Genomic DNA, 17,513 nt, shown 5'->3' with positions numbered 1-17,513 from the left:
GAAATTCACAATATTGAAACGTCTGATGAATCTATTGATTGAATATAGAGGGCGTTTCATGAATAATTGTAAAAGCTTTCAGTGTGAATGCAAGGCAGTTTGAATTGTCTAAATCAGTGTTGAAATGTGTCTATTCGTTTATAAGATATATGGCGTTTTATGCATTTTATCAAGAACTTTCTAATGCTTTTATGATTAAGATGATGACCAATATTCGATTGTAGTCAAAAATCAGTGAATTATTTAATGCGTAATCAAAGAAACCAAGCCGAACATAACTATCGAAGTCTAATATAATTGAAATACATTCCTTATACAGAGTGAGTTTTTAGTATGGAAAGCCTCATTTATTCCGGAAAAAATGCAAAATTTTAGTACAGGACCAAAGTGTTTTTATACATTTTTCTAAACTATCAGTGGTCCACAAAATTAGAAGGAAAGTGGCGGCAAATGTTTCGAATAACATATCACTTTGTAGATTTACAATATTAGCATATAACATAATGGGAATTTTAAATTGAAATATCTATGCCATGAAAACAAAAACTTGAAAAAAATCAAACTTCAACTCCCTTTATTTCGAAAACAAAGCGTTTGGATTTTATAGGACTTTTTCCCTTGAAAAAATGATCTGAGGAGTCTCATTTTTGTTTGTACCTCCAATTTAGGAAAACCCCTGTAATACGTTTGAACGTTTCAGTGATAAACATACATAATTTATCAATACTGAAAAATACTTCGATCAGCCCTTCAGAAACCGTATATAAAAGTTTGGATATACACTTTGCTTTGAGAACACAAACTGAAGGCTTCATTTATTATGTCATGAATTTAACTACTCTCATTGTGATTGCACCTGATGAAGAAAGAATATTATGACAAGAAAGAACAGAACTTTGTAAAAAAAACCTCATCGCCCTCTTCTTCACTCAAGGTAATTATATACAAGCAACGTGATCTTCCGATGCTGCATCCACTCTCATTTTCATTCAATGAAAACCAACCAGCCGTAAGTTTCCACAAAGGCCAGGGCGAAACCAATTGGTAGTCTTAGCATCCATTTTGTGAGTATTTAAATATTTATGCCCCCCTATTTGCAACTTTCTCATCTGCCGAGGAAGACATTAGGGGTTTTCATTGAACTTGAAGGCCGAGTCTTAACTACATGGCGGAAAACGTAGCGTATTAATTATAAGATTTAACGAAATTTTTTTCGCCAGCAATTACTGGCGCAGCAGGACTCTAAAAGCCTCGGTAAATGAATCAGTTCTGACGAGAATTTGGACCTGATAATTTGAAAGCGTCTTCTTAGTCGTGAAATTAAAGTTGGGAGAGGATTTTGTAGTAACGATCGGATCGAAAATGGTCCATTAAATGTGGCTCTGACGATAAGAGGGGAATCGTTTTTGTCGTTGCCATTTCGAATGACGTTTTCCTACAACTGCTATGAAAAGTAGCGTATTCTTCATAGCTTACTCAATTTCAAAGCTATGTATTGCTCATACTGTGGGAAATATTATTTCTCACGGCACTTTGCCCACACCTCGCTTGGTAGACTAATAAAATTCGGCTTTTGAGTCGTTTCTATGGAAACGCAATAAATTAGCACATACTGTCAACGAAGGCCATTTTGATTTGAATCAAGTCCATTGCTTGAATTATTGAAATTTGTGCAGTTGAAGGCAAAGTATAGTGTGCAACATGTGGAGAATAGTATATTGTGCAACAAGTGGGGAAAGTCCAACTTTTCTCGCGAGTGTGGAAGTTTGTTGCACGAGCCTGAAAGGCGAGTGAAAAAAAGGCTTTCTCCACATGTTGCACACTATACTTTCCTACAACTGCACAAATTTCGATAATTCAAGTAATGAACTTGATTCAAATCAAAATGGCCTTCGTTGACAGTATGTGCTAATTTATTGCGTTTCCATAGAAACGACTCAAAAGCCCAATTTCATTGTTCTACCAAGCAAGGAGTGGGCAAAGAGCCGTGAGAAATAATATTTCCCACAGTATGAGCTTTACATAGTTTCGAAATTGAGTAAGTTATGAAGAATACGCTACTTTTCATAGCAGTTGTAGCAAAAGTCCTTTTCTTGCTCGTGTGTTTGTTACTTCCACACTCGCGAGAAAAGTTGGACTTTCCACACTTGTTGTACAATATACTATCTCCATTGGAAATCAATCATTTTTTTATATTTTTTATGACCTGAAATTATTTTCTGTTTTTTTTTTCAGAAATTATTCGAGGAACGAATATCCGAACTCGAAGCTTCATTAGAGTTAGCCAAAAAGCACGAGCAGAGAGATAGACTGATTATAAGTAAATTGCAGAAACAAATGGCAAAGGTGAGTAGTCTTCTCAAGCTTAAGGATTCAGGAGTATTATCAAAATGTGTCAAATGATATGAAGTATACATTTTCCGAGATGAATGCTTTTCCACTTTTGAAACACTACCATTTGCTCAAATATATCAAGATGAAATTAAATGAATGCATACAATATGCGAATTATTCATTTGAGGTTAACGAAATTAAAATATGTAATTAATTATTGTGGGTACTTGGACAAAATTCATATTGAATGATTTGGTATGTTAAATTTTTTGAATTCTGCACAATACAGCCGTCAGTTATATATTTCAACTCGTTTATATTCATTAGTATTATTATAATTGATTATCCATTCATTACAATATCAAAGGTCCCGGCGCATTCACCATTTTGTAACTTAAATTTATACTAGTGGACTGCCGCATTGTGTGAGATGAGAAAAACGTTGATAATACAGGGTGATTCATCGCGATGGCCTATTATACATTGATTCAAAACTAATCAATCATAATTTTGTGCTGTAAATTTGCTTGTTGGGGTTTGAAACAATGATTTTTCTCCCTAAATTATTTTCAGATCTATATAACTTCTGGTTTTACCGGAAACAGTGTACTACTTTCCTATTCCAAATAGCACACCAAGTATATCATTGCATCATTAGATAGCTCTTTTGATGGCACTTTCAGCAATATGCCATACCTTGGGTGAAAACTCAACGGTTCATGAGTTAATGGGATTCTTATGAAAAATATGTGGCGACTGGGACTCGCCATTTTCGATTTTGTGAAAACGTAGTATTATAAGACTGTTTGCTGTTTGAATCAAAAATGTTCCGGGGTTTTATAAGAAAATCATGAACTTGGACAACTCGAATTCATCAAAACTCATTATTTTCAAATTAGAACCTATATAGAGGTTTATATCGGCAATAACACGGCGAATGTTGTCTTCCAAATGGTCAAGGGTTTATGGCTGATCCGCATAGACCAATGACTTTACATAGCCCCACAGAAAGTAGTTTAGCGGTGTTGAATCACAAGATCTTGGAGGCCAATTCACAGGTCCAAAACGTGAAATTAGGCGGTCACCAAACGTGTCTTTCAATCAATCGATTGTGGCACGAGCTGTGTGACATGTTGCGCCGTCTTGTTGGAACCACAGCTCCTGGACATCATGGTTGTTCAATTCAGGAATGAAAAAGTTAGTAATCATGACTCTATACCGATCACCATTGACTGTAACGTTCTGGCCATCATCGTTTTTGAAGAAGTACGGACCAATGATTCCACCAGCCCATAAAGCGCACCAAACAGTCAGTTTTTCTGGATGTAACGGTGTTTCGACATACACTTGAGGATTAGCTTCACTCCAAATGCGGCAGTTTTGTTGGTTGACGTAGCCATTCAACCAGAAGTGCGCTTCATCGCTAAACAAAATAAAATGGACGTAGTGCGCGATACGTATTCCGCACAGAACCATTATTTTCGAAATGAAATTGCACTATTTGCAAGCGTTGTTCAGGCGTGAGTCTATTCATGATGAATTGCCAAACCAAACTGAGAATAAATCCCTTGACAGCTGTTAAATCGGTCGTCATCTTGAACAGTAATGCCAATTTAAAGTTATATACCTCGAAAAGAAACACCCTATATAACTTAAAATTTTTCCGATATTTTGGCACATGTATCGCTAGCATAGTAAAAAATATTTAATTGTAAGAGTTTTCCGAAATACCATCAGGATTCCTGAAACATCTGAGTCCAAACCTGCAGAACATTTCACCAATTTCCCGTTCCTCGTCTCCAAGTTATAAGCATGACAACGTAATACTGTCCTACATCCTTAAACGACATAAAGTTAGTTGTATGTCAAGAAGACGCAATCATATACACAACCCCTGAATTTCGTCAAACTCCGCCTCCCATTTTTATGATCCCGGAGACACAACAAAATATAGTTGTTTACCCCAGAACCACCACGTATCTATTCACTTTATGGTCCTGCCTATTTAGGAGATTGCAGCGGAGAGTTCGGGATGAATAAGAAAAAGGATTTAATGTCCATCAAACCGACGAAACCACGCCAGGATTTGGAGTTCTCTACGTCTGGAATAAATGGCTCTGGGGGTATAGATCGTCTCTTCCTCTTCTCTGCGCTCCTATTGATTTGTGGAATATCACTAAAGTTTCCGTTTCATGGCCGCCATTTCACAGTGTTTCGCTTCTACGTTAGGGCGCGGGAATAGTTTTATAAATATTCATCGAGTTTTCAAGGAAGTTTTTCTGGGACATTTAGCAGTTACGGTAAGGGAAGGGGAAGGAACTAGGGGTGATGTTCGGTGGGAAATTTTCGGCATATGTGAGTCAGTAGACCTCCGGTTATGCAATTTTTATATTTATTATCTTTTACATTATATTCTACACGAAGTATGTTGTCAAGTTGATAAAACGAAATGTACGTGGTTTTCCATAAAAACTTTCAATTTAGTTAATGATTTTTCATGGCCAAATTCATTCTAACAAGATGCCGCTACGTGCTACACAAGCAATGAAACAATGTCAATTTTGCCAGAAAAGTTTCCTGGCCATGTTATTCCTAAAGGGTGTTTTTTTTCAGAGCAATAGAACTTTAAATTGCAATAAAACAACGATGGATTATTCGATTGACATGAATTTCATTTATCCGCAAAATAATCTTGTGGCATTACATTTTAAATATGATTTCTGGCATATGACCGCCACGGCTGGCTCGGATGTAGTCCAATTTTCGTTAACTTTTTCCAAAATTTGTGGCCGTATATCGGCAATAACACGGCGAATGTTGTCTTCCAAATGGTCAAGGGTTTGTGGCTTATCCGCATAGACCAATGACTTTCCATAGGTACACAGAAAATAGTCTAGCGGTGTTAAATCACAAGATCATGGAGGCCAATTCACAGGTCCAAAACGTGCATTTGGCGGTCACCAAACGTGTCTTTCAATAAATCGATTGTGGCACGAGCTGTGTGACATGTTGCGCCGTCTTGTTGGAACCACAGCTCCTGGACATCATGGTTGTTCAATTCAGGAATGAAAAAGTTAGTAATCATGGCTCTATACCGATCACCATTGACTGTAACGTTATGGCCATCATCGTTTTTGAAGAAGTACAGACCAATGATTTCACCAGCCCATAAAGCGCACCAAACGGTCAGTTTTTCTGGATGTAACGGTGTTTCGACATACACTTGAGGATTAGCTTCACTCCAAATGCGGCAGTTTTGTTTGTTGTAGAGCCATTCAACCAGAAGTGCGCTTCATCGCTAAACAAAATTTGCTTATGAAAATCGGGAACAACGGCAATCTCATTTTGGGCGACTTACTTGATGATCGTTTGGCTTCAATTCTTGCACGAGTTGGATTTTTTAAGCAACGCAAACCAAGATCCTTCCGCAAAATCTTCCATAAAGTGGATGGACACAGATCCGAGCACAGATCTAATTCCTGTGCTCGATGCGGATAGACTCATTCGGGTCTTCCTCAATGCTACGCTCTACAGCAGCAATAGCTTCTTCTGTACACCGTACAGCGTCTCTGGGGATGCGAGTTATCAATAAGAGTAAACGTGGTGCGGAAACGTTCCATGGACCATAGTTAATCGAATTAACTACTCTGATGGACGATATTGTCGACGATAAAATGGACGTAGTGCGCGATACGTATTCCGCACACAACCATTATTTTCGAAATAAAATTGTACTATTTGCAAGCGTTGTTCAGGCGTGAGTCTATTCATGAATTGCCAAACCAAACTGAGAATAAATCACTTGACAGCAGTTAAATCGGTCGTCATCTTGAACAGTAATGCCAACTTAAAGTTATATACCTCGAAAAAAAACACCCTATAGATTCGTCACTCAACCTATTGCGAGTTATTGTAATTGTAAGAGCAGCTCTGGAAAATTATCTTTCAACAGGAACTGAAGATGCTGGAGTGGATAAAAAACCCTCGGCCATTTTGGCCAAGTTTGGAAAGATATTTCTGAAACTACCAAAATCTACCAATAGATTTCATAGAAATGTGAGATTACTACTAAAAAAGTCACACTGGCGAATGCTTCAGTCTCTCGGCGCTCGAGGAATCCCCTTATTTAGTCTACGAGTGCACGAGATTGCAGAAATATATGCCGTGCGACGCATGCATATCAAGCTCAAGTAATATCAAGTAGCTTGATATCAAATCAAGCAATAAATATCTAAAATCAAGTCAAGTCAAGCACAAGTGTGTAATTTTTCTCGAGCTTGATTTTCATCAAGTAGTTGGTTAAAATGTCATGCTACTTGTCTTGATGAATCGCTAATCGGTAATGGTATACCTTGCTTCACAATGAATTAAACATATTTAGATTTGTCTTAAATTATACTCCTTTTTTTACTATCGCAATGATATGTCTCCTCTAATTTATCTTATTGGAAAACTCTATACTATTAATTGAGACATTTTGAAAATGTGGGCAAGAAACCACACTATTGAACCAGAAGAAATATTTTGTAACTGAAATTTTCAATTGGTATAATTATGAGTTTTTAGATTTACTATTGAATGGAAATTTTCCTATATTTTCCATGAATTCCTTCACAAAATCAGATTGAATATTCGATCAAGTCCAGCTTTATCATATATTCAAATTGGCCCCTTCCCTTCGAATTCCAACCAACTCTTCCATTTCTTGCACGCCATCCGGGACTAACCTCATAAAATACAAAATTTTTCTTTACATCAAGTCAGTGTTTTTCTTCCGAATTATTTATGAACGCATGTAGCCATTTAAAAAAACCTTTCCAACACCGGTATATATTATATTTAACAGTCACGCACACTTTTGACGTGTTTCTTTTCTGAATCTTCGCGATTTGGTTTTCTGTCTGGAATATATGAGCTTGTATACTTCCTTGATTGGTGGACTGTCATAAATTTGATCGTTATTTTTGTCGGTAACAATCTCTCGGTTATTTTTCACTAAGGCCCAGTTTCACCAAATGCTTTAATCTTGAATTAGCTCTTAAGTGAGGCTTTAGATCACGATTAATGTAATGTAGCGTTTCACCACACTCCAAAGCGCCATTTAATCGACCAATCGCGATTTAGCACTAATCGGCCATTTTTAGAGGATTATAACCTTTCAAGCTGAGATTAATAATTATTTGGAACTCTTGTCTATGTAATTATTTTTCCGGAAATTTCGTTAAAATGGCCTTTCGACGAGTATATGATCTTGCCTTTGAAGATGATGATAGTGATGAAGAATTTGTAGTTCGACGTCCTCGATGGATCCGAGAAAGAGAAGATCATTTCCAAAATTTGGACAATGCGGATTTTGAGAAAAGATTCCGTCTCTCAAAAAAAGCTGCACTCCAAATACTGGGTTCAATTGAGGAACAAATTGAATTTGCAAACGACAAGTAAGTTTTAATGTTTCATTTTCCTTTTGAATTGGCTACTGATATTGTTGAGGTTATGTTTGCTATATAGTTTGATACACTGATTTTGCGTTTCCTATTGATTTCCAGGAATAATTCTGTTTCTCCAATGAATCAGTTACTATGCACCTTACGATACTATGCTACTGGTTGTCACCAAATGACAGTTGCAGACTTCACTGGAATTAGTAAATCGACAGCCCACAGAATAATTCATCGAGTGAGTACTGCTATTGCCTCTCTCCGTCCACTGCATATAACATTCCCTGAAACTCAGGAGGAAATTCGAAGAACACAGACTGAATTTTTCGGAATTGCAAGCTTTCCAAGGGTTTTGGGTGCCATCGATTGCACTCATGTTAAAATTAAAACTCCAGGTACATCCTTCTTTCCTCCTACATGTAATGATTCTTCTCCCACTGTTTCATTAAATTTATGTCATTTTTCAGGTGGTGATAATGCAGAGCTGTTTCGTTGCAGAAAGGGTTACTTTTCACTGAATGTTCAGGCTATATGCAATGCCAAACTTGAATTCACAGACATAGTTGCGAGGTGGCCTGGAAGTAGTCATGATTCCACCATATTCCGTAATTGCTATCGGAAAGCTATGTTTGATGATGACAGATATGGAAATGCTGTCCTAGTAGGAGATAGTGGATATTCCTGTACCAAGTATTTCATGACTCCTTTTGAAAATTGTTTGAACCCTGCGGAACAATTATACAACGAATCTCAAATCAGAACGAGAAACCCTGTGGAAAGAATGTTTGGAGTTTGGAAAAGACGCTTTCCTGTATTATCGTTAGGTTTTAGAATCGATTTGGATAAAGTATTTCCTGTAATAGTGGCAACGGCTGTACTTCATAATGTCCTACGAAGACGTGGGGAAGATGTCCCACCTTTTGATGCTGAGTTTGAAGCCAACCTACCAGCACCATGGGATGTTATAATAGCTCAGGGAGACATGGGACAAAATCCCATAGCAGTCTTAGGTCATCCATTGAACGAGAGGAGAGATTACCCTGAGCACCGAGAAAGACGTACTATGGTTCATCAATACTTCACAAGGTTTGTGTCCGGCCTGAAGATTATTGAACATATTTTGGCATTTCTATAATAGCAAAGCAGATGCTAATTTATATGTATATTTCAGGCTGGTAATGCTAGAGCGACAGCGCAGGGAAATTGGAAGGGTTGTTGTGGAAGAACATGAAGAGATTGCGGAAGATCCACATCCAGAAGTGAGGCAGGATCAATAGGACTTAAGACATTGAAAACAGCTGACAAAGAAAAAAAAATCACTCGCAGCCAGCAAATTTTTTTCTAATTTTTGGGTCAATTTTATCAAAATATGACTATATGTATAGGCACAATATTTCCCATTTAAAATAGCCGTAAACTTTGTTTTTGTGTTTTATGAAATTTATTGCAAAGAATAATTTATTGATATGTTTGAAATATTATTTAAGAAGCAGTTAAACTTGTTAATAAAAATAAATCAGTTAATAAAATTACTTAAATAGTTTTTTTTACAGAATGTGTGGTTTTGTGAAATGGGATAATTAAAGCTCTCAAGTACAAAATCAACTTTAATTGTATAACAAAACTCAACAAACAGGAAGTCAGTTAATAACGTTCAAACATAAAATGTGAATATTTTTTACATACATTCAGTCAAAAATCATTAGAGGAAACCAATAATTTACATTAAAAAATATAAATGTAAATCTTGTTTACTTATTAAAAAAGTGATAAATAATTATTTTCTTATACAAAGGCTACATAAACATAACTAACAGGAACTTGGCTGATCACAGTAAAGAGCATATATTTCAAAACTCAACAAATATTATATGTTAATTTTTTTTACAAATAAAACTAAATGAATGAATGACACCTGACACCTAGCGTCAATGGTGGTCATCACTGCTAATACGAATACAGAACACTATATAACTCTTTGTTCACAACGTTGCCAAATGGTCTGACTATTTAATCGCGATTTGGTTAATCGCGATCAACTTTGGACGGGTTGATGCATGGTGAAACAGAAAACACTGTTAAGCCTGCTTTAGTAACAAGCGGAGTTTAATCAATCTGGGATCAAGTGCTGTTTGGTGAAACTGGGCCTAATTGTGTGAAGTTGGAAAGTTGGGATTTATTATAGAAGTTTTATATTGGAATTATTCGTGACTTTTCGATATAAAGTTCAGGTTAATGTAGGTCAGGTTTTAAAACCGTAATCGTAATTTACTCTGAATTTTTTTCTTGTTTAAATTGAGTGCGAATACTATTTTTTAGTTCATATTTCATGGTAATCTACATTTGAATTCAAATGTTCAAATTTATAGGCTTGCCCAAGAACAACATGATTTTATATTACAAATTATTCATGTTGCAAAGTCTTCTATGTCATCCATCCTATTTCAACCTCAAGTTAGGGTTAGGACCTTTGGCTAAACCTTTTTGTGGACCTTTTCTGAGGCTTGGGTTGGGTCCTAAAGCCAAAGTGTTTCTGCGGTTTTCGAATGACTTTGTATCCTCTGAAGATTCTGAAAGCATTTGGATCTCCTCTTCTTTCGATGAATCGACATCATGTTCTGATTTAGATAGAATTGTTTCCTGATCTGGAGCAGTTTCGTGTTCGATAATTTCTTCATCTTCAGGTTTATTAGGTTCTTTTTCTTTGTCAATAGGAAATTCTCTGGTGGGCTCATTTGAAACTATCTCCTCACTTCTGACTCCATCTGGAAGTATTGCAGTTACTTGAATGAATATCAGCTTCTTTATGTGTAGAAAAACAAAGAACAGTTCCTGATGTTTAAATTTGCTGATCACACTGGAATGGATACTGTATGGTTGTTGAACTGTTGGACAATAGTCTTTCATGAACTTCTAGTAAAATGAGTATCAATTTTTCGTAATTTTTCAATTTTTCACCTTCATTATTTTCTGGATTCATATTTTCACTAGTGCCAGGAACACCTGGATAGAATACGTGCCGTTCAGAGTGAATCTCCCATATTGTCTCCACACTGTAGGTCGCCGTTCTTGGATCTTGCTAAGTAGTTCTCCTATTGTTGTGATCTACAAAGAACACTCTACCGTTTCGGTCTAACCTTGCTTCCCATCCAGATGGCAAATCAGTGAAATTTTGCGTGACATTTGGGAAGTTGAATCTTGACATACTTAATTCTTCTTCTTCTTATGATTCATGATATTTGATCATTCCCGAAAGACCAGCGCACACGTTACTCAATAAGTTCATGCATATGCATAGATGGCACCACCAGTACCTAGCACCTTTTCTCGTTAGTTGTTTTTTGATAGGAAAAATACTGTGCAAACAAAGCAATGGCTTTCTAGTGTTATTCAGACACAATTGTTAGAAGGTGCAGCAGGTAAAGAAATTTGGCTCTTATGAAGAAGTGATTGCCAAGGTTGAAGCCTATTTCTCAAATAAAGACGAATTTTTTGACAGAAAAGGTATTTAAAAGTTACAGGGGCATTGAAGTTTCTTTGTCAGTCTTGAAGGTCACTATGTTGATGAATAAAGTAGGCTAGAGAAGCTTTAACAGATGTTCAATCAGGCAGCTAAATCGCTCCATATGGTAATATCAATATCGGAAACCAAGTATCTGACAACGGCAAAACCATCGACATGTTGTAAGCTGGTTGTTAGACAAGCAGAACAAGGTCTGTTTAGTTCGGGTTCCTGGTCACATGAGAATTGAAGGAAATAAAAAAGGTCACACACGCGCCAAAGGAACACAAACTCCCTTCATTGGCCCAGAATCTTTCTGTGTTATAGGTAAATAATAATAGGTTTAAGGAGAAGGCAAAAACTCAAAGTGGAACACTCTGGATTACTTCAAAAAGTTTCTCTGAAACTTTGATACTGCGAGATCTGAGAAGTATCTGGATTTTAGCAAGAATTTGCTACACCTCCCCTCTGGATTCCTTACAAGGCATTGCCGCCTGAGGAGCCACTTCATGAGAATGAGTCTAGTAGAAAACGACGAGTGCAAATTCTGCAAGGAGGAGGAAGAAACTCCAGACGTAATGCCTCGCTATTGCTAGACAAAAAATCCATTGGACAAGAGACTTGTAGGAAGTCACCTCCTTGAAGCCATCCCAAATACTAGAGTTCATAAGAACTCTCGAACTAGAGGGCGAGTTGTATTCTACAATGGCCCTAAATCTAAAGCTAGCTGTTGACGACAGAATCATCGAGCAGCCAATGAAGTGGAAATATCTGGGTGTAGAGATGTCAAGATATGGGGATATTGAAGCCAAGGTTCAGGAACAGATGACTAATAAAACCAATAGCATATCAGCAGTTCCCTAATAGGAACAATATCTCGAATTTATAAGGCAACAATAAGACCTATGCAGCTGAACCTCATACATCCAATACTAGATGATCACTGGAGATGATAGAAATGCGACTGCTTGGTAGAATTGCTGGGAAGACATTGTTGAACAGGGAGCGAAGCTAGACAATTGGAGGAATGTGTAGGATAGACGATATAAACAAGTGGGTAGAGAATAGAAATTCGAATGGAACAAGCATAAAAACCGAAGATACGATACACGAATGATAAAAATCTTCAACTTCTTCCAGTGTCCAGATAGGCACAATGCCTATTCCACATCGTAACTCTTCTCTTATAGGTAGGTTATCCATTCATTGTTTTCGAGGTCTTCTTGGACTTCGTTTTACCAGTGGTGATCTATCTCTAGCGATCTTCAAGATTCAGTTCTCTGCCATTCGGTTGATATGATCATTCCACGCAATTTTCCTCTTCAGTACCCAATCGTTGAAGTTGTATATTTGGCATGTTCTCCTGATAGCCTATCCCATAGAGTATTTCCGGTTATTCTTCGGACAATTTTCATCTCTGCTGCCTCCATTATCTGGTGTTTCTTCTGTGTTTTAGGTATTGTTTCTGCTGCATATGGCGGAATAGGTTTTATGGTGCTATATGTTTCAATTCTCAATTACAATATGTTGCGAAATATCATTGATCTGTGAGGCTGTTCTCGAAGCCTTATCCTCACTTCTAGTTTTATGTACCAAAACTAGAGATTTTAAGGCCCAAGTAATTGAACATCATCGTTTGTTGTATGATGCTTCCAAATTTAATTACATGTGAGATGTGTTTTGGTGGAAATTCTTCGAAATGAATCAACTTTAGGTCACAAGAGTGACAGTCGACTGAGGAAGAGATAAAGCGACAACCTGAGATCAAACTAGACAAGGGGACAAAGAAGAAACAGGCAATTGGGCCTTAATTGAAGAATAGAGCACAAACTTGTTTCGTTTTGTATTGTATTTGATTCATCATCAAAGGGTAACAACTTTCCTATCCGAACATTCGGCACATTGTTACGAAACGTACACCGCTTTGTTCAACGAACTAGAGCTTCCAAAACGAAGACATTCCTTATTGCTGTTGCACATACAGCATTCTGTCGAATTCCTTCCGAGCCAGTTGAAATTGCGTCCGAACTTCCGGTTTCGGTTTTCGGACATTCATCAGTCAACCGTGGCAGCATAACATCCATCCTCTAATTAACCAACATACAGACCAAGAACACCGGGAAACAAACGACCACATCGCATCTAGACGTGGTCTAGACTCGATGTTGAAGCGGCAAGCGCAGGAAAATTCAACCAGACCGGAATATTTTCCGATGTAATTGTTAACGTACGACCTCATGGAGCTCCTGATGTGGAATGGTTGGAGCGTCGAATTGTATATCAAATGAAAATGAACACGTGTAGGTTGTATGCCAGAAATGTCTGAAGTTATTGCTGCGATTCTCTGCAATTTCATCGACTGTTTCCAGGACTTGTTTTCTTTCGTCGGCGTCGCTTGAAATTTATAATAGTAATTTTTTTGAGGTTGATTGTTATGACAGAGTGAAAATAGTAATTTAGGTAACAAGTCCGGAAAATAGGGTTTTTTTGGCCGAATAGACAAAATTCCAGGACGAGCGTAAGCGAGTCCTGGAAGTCTGTGAGCCCAAAAAACCATTTTCGGGCGTGTTGCGTACAATATTTTTTCGGCAACCGTGTAACACTATCGATGCTGCTTTCCATATTTTATTACGATTGCGATCAAAAAACATACAAATTGTTGACAACTAATTTCATATGAACTGTCAGCAGTTTTCTCGGTTACTATGGTAATGATCAACTGCATTCATTAAAAATATACCTACCAAGATTTTCATATCCACAATGACACAAACGACGTGATTCTTTTCCGACCTAGTTCGGGAAGTACGTACTTTCCGGACTAGGCCGGGAAATGCTACTTTCTCAGAGAAAAAGCGTCCGGGAAGTGAGCACTTCCCGATAATTTATGGGGGTTTTTCATGTATGCTCCCAGGCTTCCTCAGAATGTTACACGTTCCCAAAAAAGAGAAAATTTTAATTTATATTGTGTAGAAAAGTAGCCTGAAAGTTCGTATATTCTAAATTTGAGGTACAAACAGAAATATGGACAGCAAACACTCTTTTTTCGAGATACACGCTGTTAAATTTTGATTTTCTTTTTCAAGTTTTTTCCATAGATGCCTTAGATATTCTAATATAAAGTTTTCATCATGTTATTTTGAATGCAAATCTACAGGGTGATATATTTGCAATCATAAAGTTAAATTTTTATGAAATACAATTTTATCAATTTTGATCATTAGGAAAAATCAGATCCGAGATGCCAGCGGACTAGTATGAGCTTGGTATTCGAAGTACTTCTTCAGGGTGAATATAGATACTAAAAATGATGTCAAAATGTCATTACTTACTTCCGTGCTTTTAGATATTAGGTAATGCTAATGAACTTTTGCCATATAAACCTTTAAACAAACTTGAGTTCATTCATTCCACTCAATCTGAAAATTCAATGAAAAACAGAGTGTTTATATTACGCTTTTTTGGTACACCATGTGTATTTTCAAACAAATTGAGAATGTAACAGGCCAATTGAAAAGTCCCCGGTCTACCATAGTAAAACACATTTTTTTTGGCAATAATGTTCGAGGGCGATACAGCGATCATAGCGATTTTCCAACTTTTCGATGCCATTTTTGTCTTTCGTTTCAAAACAGCCCTCAGTTTCGGTACTTCTTCATTGGCGCTGAATTTCTTTCCAGCCAACATTCTTTTGGAGGTAATCAATGAATATTATACCTTGCGCATCCCAGAATACTGATGCCATAAGCTTGCCAGCTGACTTGTGTTTTTTCTCGCTTTGTCCACTCAAGATGATTGTCGATTGGACTCCGGAGTAAAATGATGGAATCATGTTTCATCCATTGTCACATATCGACGTAAAAATTCAGGTTTATTGCATTTAAACAGCTTCAAATACTGCTCAGAATCATTAACACGTTGTTGCTTTTGATCGATTTGGAGCTCGCGTGGCACCCATTTTGCACACAGCTTTTTCATGTACGAATATTCGTGAATGATATGATGTACACGTTCAGATGATATCTTCACAATGTCTGCTATCTCGATCAACTTCACTTTACGCTCATTCAATATTATTTTGTGAGCTTTCTTGATTTTTTCGTCAGTGACAGCCTCTTTTTGGCGTCCACTGCGTTCGCCGTCTTCGGTGCTTTTTTCAAATAACAAAAGTAGCTACACTCACCATGCAATATCTCACAAACTAATGGTCGGAATGCTGTTAAATTTCGACACGTATCGTTTGAAGGTTGGTACTAACTAAAAATCATATGAATTTAACACTAGCACCGCCATCTGTGCATCAGACCGGGGACTTTTCAATTGGCCCAATAGCTCTGCACGTAACGTCAATGGTGGAACAACGTGTTTATATAAAGAACATTGATTTGAAGATTGAACTTTTCGAGAAAGAACGAAATTCGCATTCAATTTTCATTCATTCCATTTCGTTTTCAATTCGCGGCTTAGTTTCAGGAAGCCCTAGTATCTTCGATTATGAAAATCGATACCGGAAGAGAACTCCACAAACACTTTCTTTCAGTTTTTGTCGACATAGCAAAAGGACGGTCCTAATGTTCATGGAATTCGCTGAGACGAAATCACTTGAAATCGGATTACATTTTTGCAACTATACTAACAAGGAAATGACGGAGTTGAGCCGAAAACGTTTTAAGGGTGAACGTTTTTTGCTGTCATTAGGGAAAGAGTTCATTTACGATTCGGATAAAAAGGTCAAACTGCGAATGGATATATGTGGAAGATGGACTCAGAAAGTTCTAGTTCTACCAAGTATTTTGGAGGTTGTAGATTAGTGTGTCATTATATGATTGTTAGTAGTAAAAAATTACAATGGGGATGTTGCCTATATTTTGATATTTCTGTTAATTTGTAGATAAATCCTATATGAACACGAAAAAAAATATTTTCATGAAAAAATACAGAAAGTACCAATAAAAAATACGTAAATAAAAAAAAAGTATTCAAAATTCCCGCTTCTGTCAAGGTATTATGGTGACGTCACTGCATAAAAGGGTCACCACCATAGACAAACTAACTAGTTTATCTATAATCACCAAGTGCTAACGGTCTGTCAAACTGAACTAATATCAGCTGATATTGACAGTCAAGTCGGTTTGATTATATCATCTGACGTTCTAAACCATAGAAGAACTAGTTCTAGATGAGATAAGTTTGTCTATGTTCTAAACGTTTCAGTGCTATGACGTCAAATTACTCTGATTGGCGTTCGCATTCACGTGCTTGTCGATAAGAATTAACACAGTTTAAATAAATTTTATTAAATTTATAAATGAGATAATGAAAATGCTATTTTAGTATTTTAAAAACTACTTTTAATGTGGAAAATCTAAATTCATTTGATTTTATTATATGACGCAACATCCCTATTGAAATGAAACTCCTTATTGGAAAACCCTTTATATTAGCCACATAACCGAATATTTAAGAAAAATGATGAAATATTCTCATATTTTATCATACTGTATACAAAAAGCACAGGCGGCGTCTCGGTTCAAGCTTTTGTTATAGTTCCAATTTGTTTCCAGTCTTAACAAAGGCGTAGAAGTAACTTCATCCTTAGTTTTTAACGACCCTTTAGTGCCTAGCCGAAGGCAAAGTTCTCGAACATCAATTATATTTTGTCTGAGAAAAAGTTTTTCCAAGTAGTGCAGTTATCTCTTCAATGCTCACTTTGTAGAAATTGTTTCGCAAATTGGAGTTCCTCGGAGACATATTTTCAAGGAATGCGCTTATTACTATCAATTTGGGAATTTTCATCATGGTCTGGAAGTTTGTTGAAAAAACAACTGAGAATATTAAAATTAAGTTTCCTTTTAGAATTTACTTGGAAATTGGTAGGATGTTCTATCAATTTGAATATTTGCTTTTTCAAATTTAAATGAACATTTTGCTTTCATTTAAGATGATCGTTTTTTCTAAAACTTGTTATCAATGAGAATCCAACTTAATTCCCCTCTCTTAGAAGTCTTTGTCCCTATTGGCAAAAAACTCGGACACCCAATTTCCACAGCCCTCTTTTGATGACAAATTTTTACCCCCTAGCTAGTTGGCCATAGACAGAAGCAGGTGGTAGTCACTTGGTGCCAGGTCAGGGCTATAAAGTGTACCTAAAAGAACTATCGTTCTGAAGAAAATATAATGTTATTAATATTCCACTGAATCGGGGTTGTTACGCCTCTGTTAGCCTGCCGGGAACTACG

General features: G+C 36.8%; 3 protein-coding genes across 8 annotated transcripts in view; 2 read left to right on the top strand and 1 right to left on the bottom strand.

Annotated features, from left to right (window-relative positions):
• Positions 1 to 17,513, top strand: part of LOC123679719 — a 278,857-nt gene that overhangs the window by 129,642 nt on the left and 131,702 nt on the right. For all 6 annotated transcript variants that reach the window (XM_045617148.1, XM_045617146.1, XM_045617144.1 and 3 more), the window contains exon 4: positions 2,236 to 2,346. In XM_045617148.1, the coding sequence (XP_045473104.1) occupies positions 2,236 to 2,346 (111 nt within the window). The remainder of the gene's footprint in view (positions 1 to 2,235; positions 2,347 to 17,513) is intronic.
• LOC123679721 (putative nuclease HARBI1) lies at positions 7,546 to 9,196 on the top strand. Its single transcript, XM_045617152.1, has 4 exons — positions 7,546 to 7,772; positions 7,881 to 8,167; positions 8,240 to 8,858; positions 8,944 to 9,196. The coding sequence occupies exons 1-4, from the start codon at positions 7,561 to 7,563 to the stop codon at positions 9,047 to 9,049; spliced, it is 1,224 nt and encodes a 407-aa protein (XP_045473108.1). The 5' UTR covers positions 7,546 to 7,560; the 3' UTR covers positions 9,050 to 9,196.
• On the bottom strand, positions 9,926 to 10,968 carry LOC123679725. Its single transcript, XM_045617157.1, has 2 exons — positions 10,731 to 10,968; positions 9,926 to 10,537 (listed from the first exon to the last, which is right to left on the bottom strand). The coding sequence occupies exons 1-2, from the start codon at positions 10,750 to 10,752 to the stop codon at positions 10,212 to 10,214; spliced, it is 348 nt and encodes a 115-aa protein (XP_045473113.1). The 5' UTR covers positions 10,753 to 10,968; the 3' UTR covers positions 9,926 to 10,211.

The sequence above is a fragment of the Harmonia axyridis genome, chromosome 5, assembly GCF_914767665.1.
Source record: "Harmonia axyridis chromosome 5, icHarAxyr1.1, whole genome shotgun sequence".
Classification (NCBI taxonomy): Eukaryota; Metazoa; Arthropoda; class Insecta; order Coleoptera; family Coccinellidae; genus Harmonia; species Harmonia axyridis.
Note: the sequence above shows the minus strand (reverse complement) of the source record. Positions and strands in the feature narration are given on the sequence as shown.